We start from the raw sequence: 19769 nt of genomic DNA, 5'->3' as shown, positions 1-19769 counted from the left end.
GAAGAGAGAATAGAAGGGGGGGGATTTAAGAGATACTGTTAAGTAACAGATTTTATGGTGGGTTGTGGTCGCACCCTTTACTGGCCCTAGTGACTTAGGGCTCGATCACACTTCGGTAGCATTGAAGTGCGGAGACCCCCTATCGGCGCTCGGCCCCCACACTGCCCTTAAGGCACACCTGCGGTGACTACCGTCAGGCTAGTTGGGGGGGAATGTTTGGGGACACAGTTTGGATGGGAACTGGGTGGTACTATCTGGAACCTGTTCTGGGGGGGAAGGGAGGGGGTTCATGTTATGGGGTTGTTCTTTTGTTGTTGAGGGGGGGACTCGCCATCGGTGTGGGATTGACTAGGTGCTTGAATTGGATTGTACAGAGTTTGGGGAGACCAGAGGAAATAATTTGGGACAATGGCTGATCCATCAACCCTGAAATGTGTTACTTGGAACGTGCGGGGACTGAATTCCATGTCCAGGCGACACAAAGTGCACGCTTACCTGGTACGCAGAGGCGTACAGATTGCGCTACTTCAGGAGACGCACCTCACCAAGTCTGAGGGACTGGCATTACAGCGCAGATGGCGAGGGCAGGTATTTAACACCACATACTCAGCTTATGCTAGGGGCGCGCTGATCTGGGTGAGGGCTGGGGTCCCATTGCAGGTGAATAGATATGTTGTGGATCCGGAGGGGAGGTATGTGGCACTGGCCGGCAGGCTGGGGGGACGAGAGCTGAACATTTGCTGCATTTACGCGCCTAATGCGGACTAACTCGCCTTCCTGACCGCTCTGTCGGGGTCCCTGGCCTCTTACTTGTCAGGCCCCCTCTTGCTGGGAGGGGATTTTAACTCGGTGGAGGACGTTAACCTCGATAGGTCTCACCCTCCCCTCCCGGACTCGCCGACCCACCGGGTGGCCAGGGGCAGAACAGACTGGCAGACTAAATGGGGACTGATGGATATCTGGCGGGCCCAGCACCCCTGCACCCCTGCCTACTCCCATTTCTCCGGCATGCACGAGTTGCATGTCCGGTTGGATAGTTTGCTGGGATCAACGGAACTGGTTTCCTCAGCCGTGAGATCTGAATATCTGGCAAGGACCATCTCCGACCACAACCCGCTGTTGGCGGATTTTCGGTGGCTTCCGGGCACCCCTTGTGTGCCGACTTGGAAACTGCACCCCGAGCTACTGGAGGATCTGGTGTTCCGAGATGGCCTAGAGGACAAGATCATTAGGTACTTTGAGTCGAACGAGGGCACGACTGAGGAGAGAGCCACGGAATGGGACGCCTTTAAAGTGGTGGTTAGGGGCTATTGTATCTCACAGAGGGTTGGAGTGCGCCGGGTCCTCCTGGAGGACCTGACCAAAGCTGATCGAAAGCTACGCGATCTGGAACTCCTCCGCCCCGGCCGCCCGGAGCTTCAACAACAGACCCTGGCGGCGAGAGAGGCGGTAGCGGTTGAAGTCGAGCGGCTATGATTATAAGGCTTACATGACTAGGTCGCTTGCCGAGGGCGACAAATCGGGAGCGCTTCTGGCTTGGCTTGCCAACCCAACGAGGCGTACCTCACCCACGGTGGCCATGCGCACTGCTGGGGACAGAGAGGTTTACACCCAACCCGAGATCCTTGACTGCTTTCGGCGTTATTACGAGGTACTGTACCACAGTAGGCTGCCACTTGACACCACCCCTATTGACGGCTTTGTACGAGACCTGAGGATCCCCACCCTGGATCCCTCACAGGCGAAGGACTTGGGGAGAGATGTGGAACTTGGGGAGATCCGTGGCGCCATAAAAAAGATGGCGCGTAACAGGACACCTGGCCTTGACGGACTCCCGGTGGAGTTCTATTCCACCTACGCTGACCTCCTAGCTCCAAGACTTTTGGCGGTTTACAGGGAAGCGAAGACCCGGGGGTGCCTACCCGGCTCGATGCGTGAGGCCCTAGTGGTACCCTTGCTCAAACCCGGTAGGGAGGGGAATGATCCTGCGTCCTACAGACCGTTGTCGATGCTTACGGTCGATTATAAGATCTTAAGCAGCATATTAGCCTCCCGTCTACTACATCACATGGGCTCCTTGGTGCATGATGACCAGGCTGGTTTCATTCCAAAGCGTAACACCACGATGAATATTCGCCGATTGTTTCGCCTGCTAGAAGGCGACCTTGCTGAGGCTCCTAGTCCCATGGTCCTTTCGATTGACCTGGAGAAGGCCTTTGACAGCTTGGAATGGGCTTACCTCCATGGAGTACTTGAGCGCTTTGGCCTGGGAGAGGGGTTTCTGCGGTGGACTGCGGTGTTGTATGCGTCGGCGGTGACTAGGGTTCGCTCGGGCCCGCTGATCTCCCAACGTTACTCAGTGGAACGGGGCACGAGACAAGGATGCTCGCTGTCCCCGCTGTTATTCGCCCTTGCGGTAGAGCCCTTGGCGATATCGATCCGCATGGGAACCCATTACAGGGGATTGCAGATCTTAACAGGGCACCACTACATCTCCCTGTATGCGGACGACCTACTGCTCTTCCTTGAGGACGCTAGTGCGGCCTTAACCGGGGCTGACGCAGTGCTCACGGTTTTTGGCGAGATATCGGGTCTCAGAGTGAATTGGGCGAAGACTTGCCTGTTTCCGATCCGTAGAGATGAACCCCGGCCGGACACTCCCAGAGCGATCCGATGGGAACCTAGCTGTTTTAAATATCTCGGGGTGTATGTTTATCATCGCCCGGCTGACATCCTGGAGGGCAATATCTCCAGATGCATCCGAGCATTGAAGGGTAGCATGTCCTTTTGGGCCACCCTACCGCTGTCGGTAATGGGACGGATCGCACTGCTGAAGATGGTGGCGCTCCCTCGGCTTTTATATTATTTCAGGACACTCCCGGTCTGGATCCCACCGTCCAGCTTCCGATACCTGGACTCCTTGATCGTGGCCTTCCTCTGGGGCTCGGGCCGCCGTAGAGTGGCGCTCAAGACCCTGATGAGACCGAAAGTGGAGGGGGGATTGGCCGTGCCCAACTTTGAAACGTACTACTTGGCTGCCCAGTTGCAGACTTACACTCAGGAGATAGCACGGGAGTTTCGCGGTCCGGAAGAAACGCGGGGATATGGCATGCCCAGACATGTTTTGTCCTATGTTGCGCTGCAACAAAGGCTAGTTTTGAGGGACCTCACCCAAGAGGAACGCACCATTAGATCGTGCTGGAACCGAGTACATCGCAGGCTGGGAGTGTCGAGACCTTACGCCCCGGAGATCCCGCTGGGGATGCTCACTGCCCTACCGCATGGCGGCGACTGGTCGCGGTTGCGGGTCTGGGAGGATGCGGGCATACAGCTCGTGGGCGACCTGTATGAGGACGGGATGATGTTGCCTTTTCAGGCACTTCTGGACCGATTCGACATCCCCCGGGGTGATTTTCTACTTCACGCGGCGGTCACTGGGGCGCTCCAAGCACACTGGAAGACTGGTTCTGAGGAACCGCAGTTATCATCGGCGTGTCAGTATGTCATGATGTCGGCGGGGACGGTTAAAGCGGTAACTTGCTTGTATTCCAGGATGACCAACGAGAAACTAGCCCCCCTGGAAGTGCTCCGGACCAGATGGGAAACTGACATTGGGAGGGACATCCCGGAGGCCACGTGGGCCCAGCTGATATGCCGGGCCTGGAAGGGCACGCGTGGCGCTCGGTTCCAGCTGGTCCACTTCTATGTCTTACATAGAGCCTATTTGACCCCGGAGAAAATACAGAAATATTTCGCCTCGGACACGGCAGCCTGCCCTAGATGCAGGACGCTCGGGGCGGACCTCATTCACATGTTATGGTCCTGCTCCGCGCTGACCTCCTACTGGACGATCATAGGAGATACGCTCAGCGGAGTAACCGGAAGATCCCTGCAATTCGATGCTGCGGTGGGGATCCTGCACTGGTTCCCACACACCCCAAAAACAAAATCTCTAGTAAGTTTATTGACCTGGGGTTGCTCCTGGCCAAGCGGGAAATAACCAGACATTGGAAGGCGCGGGTTGGTCCTACGGGCACTAAATGGCGCAATGAACTTCTTAAATGGGCGGGGAGCGAGAGTACCCTGCGATATCAGCTGGCGAGGCGGCGCCAAGACGAGCGAGCATTAGAGGCGGTGCAAGCTTGGAGGACGCTGGTGCAGGCCCTGCGCGACCACGACACACACACTGACTCTGAGAGTGTTGATGGGGATCTGCCCATGCCCCAGTAGCATCATACAGGCAAAATACTTGCACTTCAAAGGACATTGTCTCCTACCATAAGCTCGTTGAAAGTATACTAGTTCACCGATGGCGGGGTGGGAGGGGGGTGGTGGATAGAGGAAGAGGGAGCTACTTTGGCTTCCATTAAGCACTAAAGATTTGTGTCACTGCAGACTAGAACATGATCCTTTGGGGGGGGTTAGTAGTTTGGGGGGGAAGGGAGTTCGCCTAGGTTGTTTAGAAAAGCAGAATAGATTTATTCATCTTCACCTGTTTAACATTCACAGAGCGCTGAACTGTCTCACGTTGACTCAAAGTACATGCCGCCCGACCTCCGGGTTGTGGGCTGAATGGCCGTGTATAGATGTAGTTGTACTATCGGAGTAACCGTAACGAAACACAATACAGGTGACTAAGTTGTAACTGTAATTGATTCCTGCAATAAAAATATATTTACAAAAAAAAAAAAATGACATAAAAGAACATTGTAGCTTTACATTTCTGCATACCCATATCTGCCTATTTCTAACACACAGTATGTTTTTGCATCCAGCTCAGTTCCAATTGGTCTATTCCCAAGTGCAAAATGCCACTGAGTGGAGGCTAAGTAATACACTGTTATGGTAATTACTCTGCTATTCTGAAACTCAATGATGATAACTAATGCGCTTACTGTTGATTTGGAGAAATTATGTACTGAATAGAAACTGTTAGTTAATGTTTTGTTTATTACCATTTCTTTCAACAGTGACAAATTAAATGAATTGAGAAGGCAAAAGGAAAAGTTAGAAGAGAAGATCATGGACCAGTACAAATTTTATGAACCTTCCCCTCCGAGGAGGTACCCCTCAATGTATTAACTGCATTTTGAATTTATGAAAGCACCACACCTGTATGTGACTGTGCATATCTGTTTAATTTTCGTTTTATTTGTAGCAAGATATTGGCAAGTGATTAGTAATGAATGTTCATTATATCATTTATTTAGGAGGGGTAACTGGATCACACTAAAAATGAGAAAACTAATAAAGTCAAAGAAAGATGGCAATCGTGAGCGTCTAAGGTCTCTGACCCTTACACCCTGCCGTTCTGAATCAAGTGATGGATTCCTTCAGTTGCCACCTCAAGACAGCCAAGATAGTTCTTCAGTTGGGTCAAATTCCCTTGAAGATGGCCAGACCTTGGGAACCAAAAAAAGCAGCAGTGAGTAAAGGAAACATGCTAATTTTTAAGTGCTATAGCTTAATGACTTGTTTTCAAAATTCAATACCAGTTTAGACATTTGAGAATTATAACCTCCAGAAAGTTTGAAAATTAGCTATGTTGTACATAAGAACTAAACTTATGGATTTTTAAAATTCTATGGTGTACATTTATTTAGCTCACCAACAATTTGATTGAAATCTGTTGTAAAAGCACATGTATATGTTAATTTGTTGGTGTGTTGTTTATTTCAAATTGGTGGCTATTTGTGCTTTCTAAGTGGTTACCTAAGTGGTTACCTAAGTTTCCTTGAAGGAGTCTTTGTATATACAGAATGTGGCAAGGTATGGGCCGAAGTATAAAGTATGGGACAACACTCTATTCCAGTAGGGGAATGGTGTCACTTTACAAGTACACAAATGGTTCCCACAGTATATCTTTCATATAGGTTTACCTTGTATCAGGGAATAGTGTGTGATTCATCTATCCATAAAACTGTAGGTTCAAAAGTTAAAATTTAACGTAGGCGGCACAAGCTCAGGGTTGTCATAAGCTAGATAAGTTGTATTAATTTGATATAATTTATCACAGACCTATTTAGAGTTAAAATAGAATCAGAAAGTGTGCTGAAAGTGCTGCATGTGATAGAGTGCTAAGTGGTTCATCATCACCTCTTCTATTAAAAATATGTACAGGGTGATGCAACAGATCAAAAGTCAGCCTAGTATCATACTAGACTGAAGGAATACACCATGAGAGTTAGAGATATTCCTAAGTAAATCCTTGAATCTGCCTGTAGTCAGCACACCTAACAGGACATCAATTAGCTCTAATTCACAAGGCCTTCATCAGGGCCAATTTGTCCAATATTATTGAAAGAACAAACACCATACACACTACACTTGGTATTTGTTTAAAGTATGCATTATTGAAGAAAATCACTAAATTGGGAGACTATTTAGGATATGGCCTGCTCAGATATGACCCATTATTTTTCCTGAGCCAGGCATCAATGACATGATTTGAAAAACAAAGTATCTGCGGTGATACATTTATAGCTTAGTTTGTGATCATTTACAAAAAAGTGATTTTCACCTTAAGAGGATTTCTATTCAGCAGAAACTTGAGAGTAGTAAGAATGACAAACGTAGGTATTTTAGGCATTAGGTAAATTATGTATCAACAAAATCTAATAGTTCCCACAGTGCTGCTGATATTCAGCCTCCGACTAGATCTTCACAATGTTTGGGGAAAACCAGGTTAAGGATTTAGAGTTTGAATTAGTCGTTGACGTAAGGAAGACAACATACTTGCAGGTCTGCCAATACGCATTGTGAAACTCTCACAAATCACTATGTACTCTACTGTGGTGGCTCTTTCTCATCCTCTGGGTATCCGAGCCACAAGAGAGGTTCAAGTAACATGTACGCATGCATGTGCTCATTATACATGTATACCCTTCTCCCTGAGTGTACGTGCACATTTCTTCACCTGTTCCCTTATTCAGCTAGGGGTATGTATTGGATCCCCTACTCTTGTGCAAAGCAAATTCTTTTAGTGGAGGCTAGACCTTGTTCTTGGAATGCTTTGCGTCTAGATTTTGTGTTTCTTCCATTATCTCTTTCTTCCTTCAGATCGGGTAGCCCGGGCTGCAGCCCTCCAGTTTAAGCTGTGCTTATTCAACCATCTGCCTTTTCCAGAAACTGATCTGCATAGCTTTGTTCTTTGGCAATACTTACCTGATGCATGTCTGCTCTGTGTGTGCTACCATCGGTACAAGGACCCTCTGGATCTGCTTGGCTTGCATATAGAGCAGTATTTACCAAAATGTAGGTCGCAACCCAATAGTAGGTCAAAAGCTGATTTTTAGTGGGTTCCGAAAGTCCAAGCAATAAATAAAGTTGCTGTTACATTCTGTATTTATGTTGACACATTTGCTGCACTTCAAAAACAGAGGTCAAATGTCGGGTAGTTTCTTCTGACAAATTGCTGCTTATTTTATTTTTTTAATGTATTTATTGAACATTTTGTAAAGCATACATGAACAAACAATATTATCATGACAGTGCCATTCAGTGGTGGTACAGCAAGGCAAGAAAAGAAAATGTACATTGTCAGATGATGAGCATCCTCTTGCCAACAAACTTTATGCAAGTGTACTAGCGCCAGGTTTCCAGTGGTATCAATAAAAATAATATGGTATGTAATGAAGTTAGCACAATCATCATCACACGTTTAAATGACATATCTTGCTGTAAAGGAAAGCAGATCGTGTAACTGAACAACACAATAAAAATAATGACATAACAAAGATCTCTATGTAGGGAACAGCTGTAAATGTGTAGGAGTAATCCCACCATTAATTCCGCTTTTTTCATTTTTAACATGGGGATTGGTGTTTAGAAACTCCTCTCACTGCAGTCAGAGAAAGAAAGTAAAGTGAATTATTTGACAATCCTACTGGGGTATGGGGAGTGTGAAAGGAAATGCTGCAGAATGTAATTTTTTGTAACACACAACAAAATGTAAACAACTGTAAATGAACTGTACACGTTCTGCAATTAGGAAATCAAAAGCAAGGCACATTTTTTTGTAATTTCGGTTGTGATGGAAACAAATATTTTTATAGGATCAAAACAAATCAATACAATTTACTGCTGCACAAATGTTAAATATTCACTGAAACCCAATATCCACACATTATCATTTTTAAGCAATATAGTTTTATTAGTAAAACTATATGCCTGTGCAATTTTAGTGGCCATTTCAATTGAAAATGTGATGTCTGTAAGTGACAGTGCACTACCTCACAATGCTGTAGTTACATCAAAAAAATCATCCACCTGTCCATTAAAGCTAGGTGGGTTGTAACAGTTTTTCATTCTAAAAATGTGGCTGTGGTTCTGAAAGGTTTGGGAAGCACTGATAGAGTAAGTGGTCATTGATCCCAAAAGTGATGTTGGTATTCATCACCAAGAAGAAGAATGAAGAGATATATACAGGGTCTTGGCCTCTCTGCAAGGAATGAAGCAATCTCCTTAACAATAAGGTAGTGAGCCCGCCCCTTCCCCACCCCTTCAGGGACCCTCCCATTCCCTTCTGGAGGTCCCTCTCACAGTTGTTCTGAAAGTGGTGCAAGAAACCATGGGAAAGGTGAAAGCACCTGGTCTAAAGACAATCTACACCCCATACCTACAAATTGTATCTATTAGACTATGTTGTCATGGTCTTAGGGAAGGGGGTGAAGTACGCAGGAGCAAAGAAATCCTTCACAATTAAACCAGCATGCTCTGTGTGTGGATACTGCTCAAGCTAATTTGGGCACCTAGTTGTAAATGTAGCTGGTAATTTAAAGTTTTAACTTCCAATAACACACTCGGTTAGAAACCCTACCTATCCACAACCCCGTTCTTTGCATAAGTACATACAATGGTTGTGAGAAGTTGGCCTGATATATAATGTTTACTATTCAAGTGAGCACTTTGTATCAGTCCAACCAACCCTTATTGATGATTGGTTGTAAGTCAACCTTATAGACCAGCTATCCTAGTAGCATGGATACGAGCAGTATAAGGCTAAGACTCTAGAGGGCGCGTTAAGCCAGCTGTTTTACCATCACATTACCCCTTGAGCACCAAGTGAAAGGACACCACACAAGTTGGTATGAAAATAAACAGATATTTATTTATAACAAGACTACCCTGAACTCTTTATGAGTCAGGGAGCTAAGCACATAACAAAACTCTTAAGAAAATACTTTAAGTCGCACAATTTACACAAATGCCCTAGGGGCACGAAAAACCATATACACAGTAAGTGGAATGCAAACTTGCTAGCAGGTAAGTAATACTTTTCTAGACTCAGGAATCGCTAGGCCTACAATTCTAAACACTGGGATTAGATGCAGGAGGCCTGTGGACGTCGTGTGCAGAGTGGGAACTCTCACGCGTAAGGCGGGAAAAAGTCTATGGAGGCTAGCAGTTGCAAAGTTACTGTTCTCGGGCGAACCCGACTAGGTGGGTCGAAAACGGGGGTGGATCCGAACACTTAGGGTGTTGGACTATGCTGAAGCACCGGAGTACTTGGTTTACCTAGCCCAGGGGCTGCGGCTGCATAGGGTTGAAGTTGCGTCGGAAACCCACGTTGAAGAACCAGGAGCCTGAAGAAAGAGTTGCTGGCAGGCGGCCAGTGAAGAGAGTTCGTGGAGATCCAAGCCTGGATCAGGAAAGAAGAAACCTGTAAGCAGAGGGGACCAAGTTCTGAATCACTAGCCAGTGATTTGAGTGGGCACCAGGATGGCACCAGACGAAGTCACCTCAGCCAGGTGAGTGGGCGCTGCTGGGCTCTGCAGTCTCTCGGACCAGGAGGCGTTGTCGGCGACCAGGATGGAGGTGCGAGCTGTCCCACGAAGGTTCTTGCTGTCGACGTCGCTGGACCCAAGATTGGGCAACAAGTCTTGGCAAATGCAAGGCCCACGCGGTGGACCTAAGATGGCGTCTTGAGTGGACCAGGAGGGTCCAGGGTGCTCCTCTTTTGGAGGGGAGCAAGGGCTAGTCTGGAGCAACCAGACCAGCAGTAGTTGTCGTCGTGGAGCGTCGTGAAGGGGTCACTAGCCAAACGGGCAAGCGACCTGGACAACGCGGTTGGCAGCAAAGAGCAGAAGGGCCCCACGCAGATCTCGTGGATGCAGGGGGGCTGAACTTCGGTGCTGGAGCTGCTCAGGGTCGGGGCTTCTCTTACCCCAAAGCACTCAGTCGAGGGTCACTCGGGAGTCGTGCTGGACAAGCGTCGTGCAGTTCTGAAGATGGCCGGTCCCTCGAGGTCTCGTCACACCCACGGATCACAGCTGGGCTGATGATGTAGGTTGAGGTCAGAGGTGCCAGGGAAGCCGGTTCTCGTCGTGCTGGAGCAGTCTTGATCCGAAGGAGAGACTGGCAACAAACCGCGATGCTTGGTTGGTGCCTGCTGCTGCAGGGTGACTACTCCTTAGTCACAAGGGAGAATCTTGGGAAGAAGTCTTGAGTTCCTTTCGTGGAAAGTAGTTTCAGGATTCAGGGATGATCTGATTTGGAAGGGGGCCAGGTCCTACCTTTATCCTGCAAAAAGGGGCTGGCACGCGACTAAGTCCTGCCCTATGGGTGGGACTAGGAGGGGGGTGGTTACACCCCTCTCCTTTGGCGGGCTTTCCCCAGGCCAGGGGCGGGAGTGCCCCTGGAACTGGTTTCAGCCGGCCTATGCACAGTGAGCACCGGGGTGCCACTTGCAGTCACCTTCCTCTAAAGCCCTGCCTACCTAGGATACACAAAATCCTGTCTGGGACGGTGCTGGCACCGCCCCTGACAGGAAACCCTTTGTCCTTGCCTCCTGCTCTGGGAGGACTCCCAGCAGCAGGAGGGCAGACTTGTGTCTCGGTGGCAGCATCCATTTTGTGGAGCTAAGGCTATGTCTGACTTTAACCGGGGTTACAGGTTACATACATGTCGTGTCCCTCTATAAGGGTGGAATGCTAACCCCGTCGCCAGAATTGGCGAGGGGTTAGTATTCCAATTCGTATGACACCTTACTCGACATGTTTTGATAAAGCGATACCAGAGTTGGCATATAACCGCGAGGATTATAATGCACTTAAGAGTATATGGTATGCGATATCATGGAAACGGCTAAGGGATGGATCCCGAAAGCCGCAGACAGGCTCAGCTCATGCCAGAGCACTATCTCACACGATTCCAAGCACTCTGCCTTCAGGATTGTTAAGGCCTGCCATAGGAGTGACTGATAGGAGATCTGTGTGTCCATTTAGGTTTAGATATAGGGATACTATATCTAAAGCAAAGGGTGAGTACACCACCTTGCCCCCAGCTGTCAAGCAGCCAGTTGTGTCTGTTTGGTTAGTCAGTCCAGGGGTGGCATAATACATGCTGCAGCCCCTGGGAGACTTCTGGGTACACCTCAGCCCTGGGTACAGGGACTTGGAAAGGGCCCAGTGCCAATTCAGTACCTGGGTACAATTTGGAATAGAGAGAACAGCTAGGCTGTGGGTCTGATTAGCAGGCCCACAGCCAGGGAAAGTCGTAAACCAGTGAAGCAAAAAGCAAAAATCTGGGTGATCATAGGATTGCAGACCCTACTCTCCTACATGACCCCCCCCCCCCCAAACTTTGGGACAATAAACTAACCTTGACCAGGTGAGTCTTCTTGCTCTAAGTGGAAATACCTGGAGAGCCCATCGGCATTGCCATGATCAGTACCAGGTCTGTGCTCCACTGTAAAATCCATCCCCTGTAGGGAAATGGACCACCTAAGTAGTTTGGGGTTTTCACCCTTCATCTGACTTAGCCATAAGAGGGGCTTATGGTCGGTCTGAACTGTGAAGTGAGTTCCAAACAAGTAGGACCTCAACTTCTTCAGGGCCCATACCACAGCAAAGGCCTCCCTCTCAATAGCTGACCAATTTTTTTCTCTGGGGGTCAGCCTTCTGCTAATGAAAGCAATTGGCTGGTCGTTGCCATCAAAATTCAGCTGAGATAGAACAGCTCCCACACCCAACTCAGAAGCATCTGTTTGGACAATGAATGGTTTGGAGAAGTGTGGACTCTTTAGGATAGGTACTGTGCACATGGCCTGCTTTAGGTCATCGAATGCTTTCTGACAGCTTGCTGTCCACTGAACTTTCTTTGGCATCTTCTTGCTTGTCAGGTCATTAAGGGGGGTCACTATGGACCCATAATTTCTGACAAACTTCCTATAGTACCCAGTCAGGCCCAAGAAAGCTCGAACCTGAGTCTGGGTGATTGGAGGAGCCCAGTCCTTGATGGCCTGTATCTTACTCTCCAGTGGCTGAACCTGGCCTCCACCTACAAGGTGGCCCAGGTATACAACCTGTGTCTGCCCTATCTGGCACTTAGTGGCCTTGATAGTGAGGCCTGCCTTTTGCAGGGCCTCTAACACTTTCCTCAGGTGGACCAGGTGATCCTCCCAGGTGGAGCTAAAGACAGCAATATTGTCCAGATATGCTGCACAGAAGTCATCCATCCCAGTGAGAACTTGATTCACCAGCCTTTGGAAGGTGGCAGGTGCATTCTTCAACCCAAAGGGCATTACCACAAACTGATAATGACCACCAGGGGTAGAAAATGCTGTCTTGGGCCTGGCTTCCTCAGCTAACCTGATTTGCCAATACCCAGCTGTCAGGTCAAATGTGCTTAAGTAGTTGGCAGAAGCCAATCTATCTATAAGTTCATCTGCCCTTGGTATTGGGTGGGCATCAGTCTTAGTGACTGCATTGAGGCCTCTGTAGTCCACGCAAAACCTCATCTCTCTCTTACCACCCTGGGTGTGAGGTTTTGGCACTAGAACTACTGGGCTAGCCCAAGGGCTATCTGAGGGCTCAATGACTCCCAACTCCAACATTTTCTGCACTTCTGTTTTGATGCAGTCTCTGACATGATCAGGCTGCCTGTAGATTTTACTCTTGACAGGCAGGCTGTCTCCAGTGTCAACCTCATGGGTACACCAATCAGTTTGGCTGGGTGTCAGAGAGAACATATGTCTGAAGGATTGCAGAACTTGCCTGCAATCCTGTTGCTGATGTTCAGAGAGGCTGCCACAAAAGACAACACCATCTACTGATCCATCATCAGGATTCTGAGTGAGCAGGTCTGGGAGAGGGTCACTCTCTTCCTCCTGTCCCTCATCTGTGGCCATGAGCAAGCTCATGTCCTTCCTGTCGACATATGCCTTGAGTCTGTTCACATGGAGCACCCTGAGGGGGCTCCTGGGGGTTCCAAGGTCCACCAGGTAGGTGACCTCTCCCTTTTGCTCAATGATGGTGTGGGGCCCAGACCATTTGTCTTTGAGGGCTGCTGGGGCCACTGGCTCCAGTACCCATACCTTCTGTCCAGGCTGGTATACAGTCAGGACAGCCTTTTGGTCATGCCAAGCTTTTTGGAGTTCTTGGCTGGCCTCTAGGTTTTTTGATGCCTTCTCCATGTATTCAGCCATCCTGGAGCGGAGACCAAGTACATAGTCCACTATGTTGGTTGCAGGCTTTTTGAGAGGTCTCTCCCATCCTTCCTTCACCAAACACAGGGGTCCTCTTACAGGATGCCCATACAGAAGTTCAAAAGGGCTGTAGCCAACCCCCTTCTGTGGGACCTCTCTGTAAGCAAACAGGAGGCAGGGTATCAGGACATCCCATCTACGCCTGAGCTTTTCAGGTAGTCCATGAATCATCCCTTTGAGGGTCCTGATGAATCTCTCAACAAGCCCATTGCACTGTGGATGATAGGGTGTGGTGAATTTGTAGTTAACACCACATTCCTTCCACATTGCAGTCAGATATCCTGACATGAAGTTTGCACCTCTGTCACAAACAACCTCCTTAGGGAAGCCCACTCTGGAGAACACTCCAACTAGGGCCCTTGCCACTACAGGTGCTGTAGTGGTCCTAAGTGGAATAGCTTCAGGATACCTGGTGGCATGGTCCACCACCACCAGTATAAACTTGTGCCCTGATGCTGTCTGGGGTTCCATTGGACCTACAATGTCAATCCCCACTCTTTCAAAGGGAACCCCCACCACAGGTAGTGGTATGAGGGGGGCCTTTGTTGTGCCACCTGACTTACCACTGGCTTGGCAAGTGACACAGGAGCGACAAAACTCCTTGGTATTCTCATTCATGTGGGGCCAGTGAAAGTGTGAGACAAGTCTGTCCCAAGTCTTTGTCTGACCTAAGTGACCTGCAAGGGGAATCTCATGGGCCAAGGTGAGAAGGAAACCTCTCAGAGACAAGGGGATGACCAGCCTCCTGGTTGCACCAGGCTTGGGGTCTCTTGACTCAGAGTACAGGAGTCCATCTTCCCAGTATACCCTGTGGGCACCTGTGGCATTCCCTGCAGCCTCAGCAGCAGCCTGCTGTCTGAGGGGTTCAAGGGAAGGGCAGTCTAACTGTGCCTTCCCCAGGTCTTCTCTGGAGGGTCCCCCTGAGCCCAGAAACTCAACTTGATCAAGTTAAAGCTCTTTAGGCTCAGTTTCCCTCAGCTCTCTCAGATCAGCCTCCTCAGAGACTTGATCCTCAACCTGGGGCAAGGGGGAAGGCAAAGCCTTACCCTTACTGCTCTTCTTCTTGGAAGGTGTCTGGTCCTTTCTTCCAGGATCCAGCACCTGTTCAGTGGGGCATCTTCTGGCCTGTGACCTAGTCACAGCAAGCACATGTGCTGGCAAGCCTAACATTTCCATGTGAGTCCTCTGCTCCACCTCTGACCATAGGGATGACTCCAAATCATTGCCCAACAAACAATCCACTGGGAGGTCTGAACTAACCACAACTTTCTTTTGGCCACTTACCCCTCCCCAGGAGAAAGCAACAATCGCCATACTATGACTGGTAGTGACGTTGCTGGCATTGGTCACCAGGAAATCTGTACCTGGCATGATCTGTCCAGGGTCCACAAAGTTAGGTGTCACCATGGTGACACTGGCACAAGTGTCCCTATAGGCCTGAGCCATTTTGCCATTTATTAAAGGTGTCTGTCTGTATTTGCCCAAAGTGTTGGGACTTACATCAGGGGACATATCCATATCCCCTGTACAGACAAGGACAGCCTGAGTGAGTGTGCCAACTAAGTTGTCAGACTCCTCAGTTCCCAAGGTTAACCCAACTAATCTCTTGGGAGGTGCACTACCACTACTGACTGTACTAGGGGGTGCAGTTGCCTTAGGGGCTGTAGTGGTAGAGGTTTGCCCTCCTCTTTTGGTGCACTCACTAAACCAGTGAGCCTTACTTTTACAGTACTGGCACCACCTTTTTGACTGGCCTTCTTGAGTCTTCTTTTTCTGCTGTGAAGCCTGACCCCCACCCTCTTTGGTTTGTTGGGGACCTGTTGAAGACTTCTGGTCATTTTGTTCACTCTTAGTATTACCCTTCTGGTCTGCTTTCTTCTGACCACCCTGGTTCTGGTTCTGGTTCTGCTTGATCCTTGTTCTGACCCATTTGTCTGCCTTCTTTCCCAATTCTTGGGGAGAGGTCAGATCTGAATCAACAAGGTGCTGGTGCAACAACTGGTTCTGACAATTATTTAAAATTTGTTCTCTCATCATCAGATTATACAATCCTGTGTAATCAGTAACCTTGCTACCCAGCAACCAGCCCTCCAAAGCCTTAGTGGCACTATCCACAAAGTCAGACCAGTCCTGAGACTGAGTTTTCTGGGTGTCTCTGAACAGCAACCTGTACTGCTCAGTGGTTAAACCAAACCCATCAACCAGTGTATTCTTCAGGACCTGGTAATTGTTAGCATCCTCCACCCTTGTAGTGAGGAGCTTATCTCTACCTTTGCCATCAAAGGAGAGCCACAGTATAGCTGCCCACTGACTCTGGGGAATGCCCTGCACAGTGCAGGCCCTCTCCAAAGCAGCCATCCATTTCTGGATGTCATCCCCTTGTTTAAAGGGGGGCACTATTTTTGTCAGGTGTTTAGTATCTAAACCCTTCTCTCTATCTCTTGGGAGATTGCTGCCACCAGTGGGAGCTAACCCACTCATCTGCTGCTCTCTAGCAAATGCAAGCTTTTCTTTGGCCAGGGCAAGTTCTTCCCTTTCAATCCTCAGAGCAGCTTGTCTCATTCTGGCTTCATGCTCTATTCTCTGAGGGGAAGTCAATCTCCTCTGGGGAGAGTTCCTTCTCCTCTGAGAAGAGGCATTAGAGTGCAGAGATCTATTGGAGTCCCTAGAAAGAGATCTATCTCTCCTAACTCCAAGGTTAGGCCTACTCAGGGTCAGTACTGGGGGTCCCCCAGATCCTAGCCCAAGCAAGTCTATGTTGGCCCTGGTTAGCCTTCTGACTACCTCAAGACCTTTGTCTGCCTCATCCCCAGAGAGTTCCTCAGGATCCTCCTCCTCAACTGCATTTACAGTGTTGTGGAGGTCTGGATCCCCAGTGGTACCCTCTAAGGCTGGCATATTCCCATCTAGCTGAGAAATCTTTCTCGCATCATATGTCTCTAAGAGACCTATCAGATAGGGAATGGTGGGGTTAGACCCCTGTTTCAGTTTCCTGGAGGTACACACTTGTCTCATCTCCTGGAAACTGAGAGCTGCATATCTTGAAGTGACCTGTGGAGGGTCAATAACCACAAGGGGAGTCTCTGAAGACTCTCCATGGGTAGACATGCTTTTCTAGTGAGGTGTAAGTGGTGCACTTACCTACACTATTTGTTTGCCTACTGATCCCTTGCTAGAGTTGTAGTTTAGGGTGTGCTAGGCCCTAGGAGCGACAACAGCTGGTTCAGTAGAACTCAGAGTATTCTAAGCTAAATTATATGTACCTTTAGTACTTATGTGATCTTTCAAATGATATTCTTAGGATATGTGTGGTAAAACAACAGCAAACTCAAATCCCAACCGCTGCTCACCAATGTGAGAAGTTGGCCTGATATATAATGTTCACTATTCTAGTGAGCACTTTGTATCAGTCCAACCAACCCTTATTGATGATTGGTTGTAAGTCAACCTTATAGACCAGCTATCCTAGTAGCATGGATACGAGCAGTCTAAGGCTAAGACTCTAGAGGGCGTGTTAAGCCAGCTGTTTCTGATAGATACATCTGCCGTGTGGATTCCTCACCTTGTGAATACCCCTTGCGTCAGCAACATTCGGAAATTCTTTTTTTGTAGCCTCGCGCCGACGTGGACTCCTGACGTCATAGAGACACGACCTCGCTCGCGACTCCGCTGACGTCACCGACGCCTATAATAGGCCCACGCCGGCGTGATGACATCAGTTCCCTTTTTTCCGCGTCGTCGACGCTAACGGTTTCGGGATACTCTGTAGCCTTAGTACATTGTTACTTCGTTTCTTCGATTCTCCATTCTCAGATATTTCTGTTCTGTTGTCATGTCGACAAAGAAGACCGGGTTTAAGCCTTGCAGAGAATGCGGGAAGATGATGTCCGTTACGGACCCTCACCAAGACTGTATCTGGTGTTTAAGCTCGGATCATGACGTCGATGATTGTTCAACTTGTCAAAAGATGAATCCGAAGGCTCTTCGTGAGAGGGAATCTAAACTTCTTGTTGCCAAACTTAAAGCAAGTAAGGTTAAAAGATCCTCAAAGCATCCGAAGAAGTCGAGGTCGAGATCCAGTTCAAGGTCTCGAGAGGCGTCGGCCTCGAAGTCATCATCTGGGCATGCTTCCGGTTCCCACAAGAAGCATAAGAAGAGGAGACACAGATCACGTCATCATTCCAGATCAAAGTCTCCCAAAAGGATGAAGTCGAAGGTGATTCCTCCTCATGAGTCGGTAGGTGAGGCTTCACCTTCGGAGTCGGTGGTCCATTCTCCGACTCCTGTTCCAGATCCGACTCCGACTCCGTCTCCGGCTCCGTCTCCGGCTCCATCTCCGGCTCCATCTCCGGCTCCGGAAGACGCCGATGGAGTTCCTGTTGAGGAAGGGGCTTCGAATCCTGTTGAGGAAACAGATTCTAATGTACCTCGTGGTCAGCCTGAGCATCCACCATTCCCGACTCCAGGTCAGGACCCTTCTGCGTTTTTAAACGCGATGTATGGTGTTTTCTCGAGGTCGTGGTACCCCTCTGGAGCACCTTCGGGTCCCATGGGTCCAATGGCTTTCAATTTGGGTGTTCCACACTCGTATGCTCCGGCACCCTTCATGCCGTATATGCCGGCTCCGACTCCATTGTGGCAGTACCAAGCTCCACCGAGGTCGACGCCGGTGTCGACGCCAGCTCGGCCGAAGTCAACGACTCCGGTCCCGGCGTCGCCGACTCCCTTGGATTCTATGGGGCAGCCTTCCAAGCCCTCGGATTCGATTCCGAAGTCGGCTCCGGCGCCGTCGAATTCGGCGTTGGATTCGACTGCACTTTGAGTCAAAATGAGGTCTCGTAGAGAGGCTCAACGACTTCTGGAGGAGCAGAGAGTTAATGATTCTTCTTCTGAGGTGGAAGAAGGTGAATTGGAAGGGGATTGTTTCGAAGACCTGGCGGATGCTAGTGGTCTGGAGTTTTCACCGGAGTGGTCTTTGCCTTCTGGACCTGATGCTCCCTCCAGAGATGTCCAACCTTATCATGTTGTCATGAAGAAGGCAGCAGGACTTTTAGGTCTGACTTTGCCCTCTGTCGAGTTTAAATCGAATTTGTTGACAGAGGTTCTCCATTCTCCTAGTTCATCAGTGGAACCTTTGCTCCCATTTAACGATGCCTTAAAGGATCCTATAATGGAAGTTTGGAAAAAGCCTTTTTCTGCTCCTGCAGTTGCAAAAAGTGTGGCTAGGAGGTATAGAGTGGCTCCTGAGGATCCTGCTTTCTTATCTTCGCATCCTTCCCCTGAAAGTTTGGTAATTCAGGCCGCTTGCTCTAAGAAGTCTGTTGGGGCTTTTCCGCAGGTGCCTGGCGACAAAGAGGCAAAGAAACAAGATCAGGTCGCGAAGAAGATTTTTTTCTTCGTCCAGCATGGCTTTGAAGTCTTCTAACGCCACTTGCCTCATGGGAAGGTACATCCATGCTCTTATGGACTCTATAAGTTCTTTGGTCCCTAAGGTTCCTGAAGCTAGTAGAAAGGACTTTGAAGAGGCTTTATCTGACACTCAGGCAGCGGCTCGTCAGGTCATCCAAAGTGGACTTGATCCAACTGATTCTGTGGCAAGAATTATGGGCACGGCGGTTGCCACGAGGCGTTCAGCCTGGTTGAAGTCATCTGACTTCTCAGCTGATGTGCAGTCTGCATTATTGGATTTGCCTTTCGATGGCGAGGGGCTTTTTGGAAAGAAGGCAGACGCGGCCTTGGAGAGATTCAAGGACAGCAGGGCAACTGCTAGATCTCTGGGCCTTCAGGTCAGGGGTTCTACGACCAGAAAGTTTAGAGGGTTTGGTCGCTCTTCCTTTCGGTCGTATAGACCCGCTCAGCAGCAGCAGCAACAACAGCAGCAGCAGAATACCTTGTATAGGTCTTACAGAGGGAAACAGAGATCACGTCCTCGAGGTCGTCAAGTCTCTTCCTCCTCCACCTCCTCCAACCCCCCAGCCACAGAAAAGCAGCCCTAGATCCGCCATTCAGGATCATGTGGGTCCAGTGGGGGGCCGGCTTACCTACTTTCTACGAGATTGGGAATCGGTTACATCAGATCTTTGGGTTCTCAATCTCGTAGAAAATGGGTATGCCCTTCCCTTTCGGGAATTCCCTCCCAATTACCCTCCTTGCCAGGGATATTGCTCAGAGGAACATCTGTTACTCCTACAGGAGGAAGTCCAAACACTTTTGAGAAAAGGTGCGATAGAGGTGGTTCCAGAGCAGGAAAGGGGTCAGGGATGCTACTCCCGGTATTTCCTGA

General features: G+C 49.0%; 1 protein-coding gene across 4 annotated transcripts in view; it reads left to right on the top strand.

Annotated features, from left to right (window-relative positions):
- CCDC88A (coiled-coil and HOOK domain protein 88A) overlaps nucleotides 1–19769 on the top strand; it is an 822041-nt gene that overhangs the window by 659553 nt on the left and 142719 nt on the right. For 2 of the 4 annotated variants that reach the window (XM_078649494.1, XM_078649496.1), the window contains exons 24-25: nucleotides 4971–5063; nucleotides 5211–5425. In XM_078649494.1, the coding sequence (XP_078505620.1) occupies nucleotides 4971–5063; nucleotides 5211–5425 (308 nt within the window). Of the gene's footprint in view, nucleotides 1–4970; nucleotides 5076–5210; nucleotides 5426–19769 lie in introns of all 4 variants that reach the window. The other 2 variants (XM_078649495.1, XM_078649493.1) reach the window with 1 other exon arrangement.

This window comes from Lissotriton helveticus, chromosome 6, assembly GCF_964261635.1.
Source record: "Lissotriton helveticus chromosome 6, aLisHel1.1, whole genome shotgun sequence".
NCBI lineage: Eukaryota > Metazoa > Chordata > Amphibia > Caudata > Salamandridae > Lissotriton > Lissotriton helveticus.
This window is presented reverse-complemented; position numbering and strand designations above follow the sequence as displayed.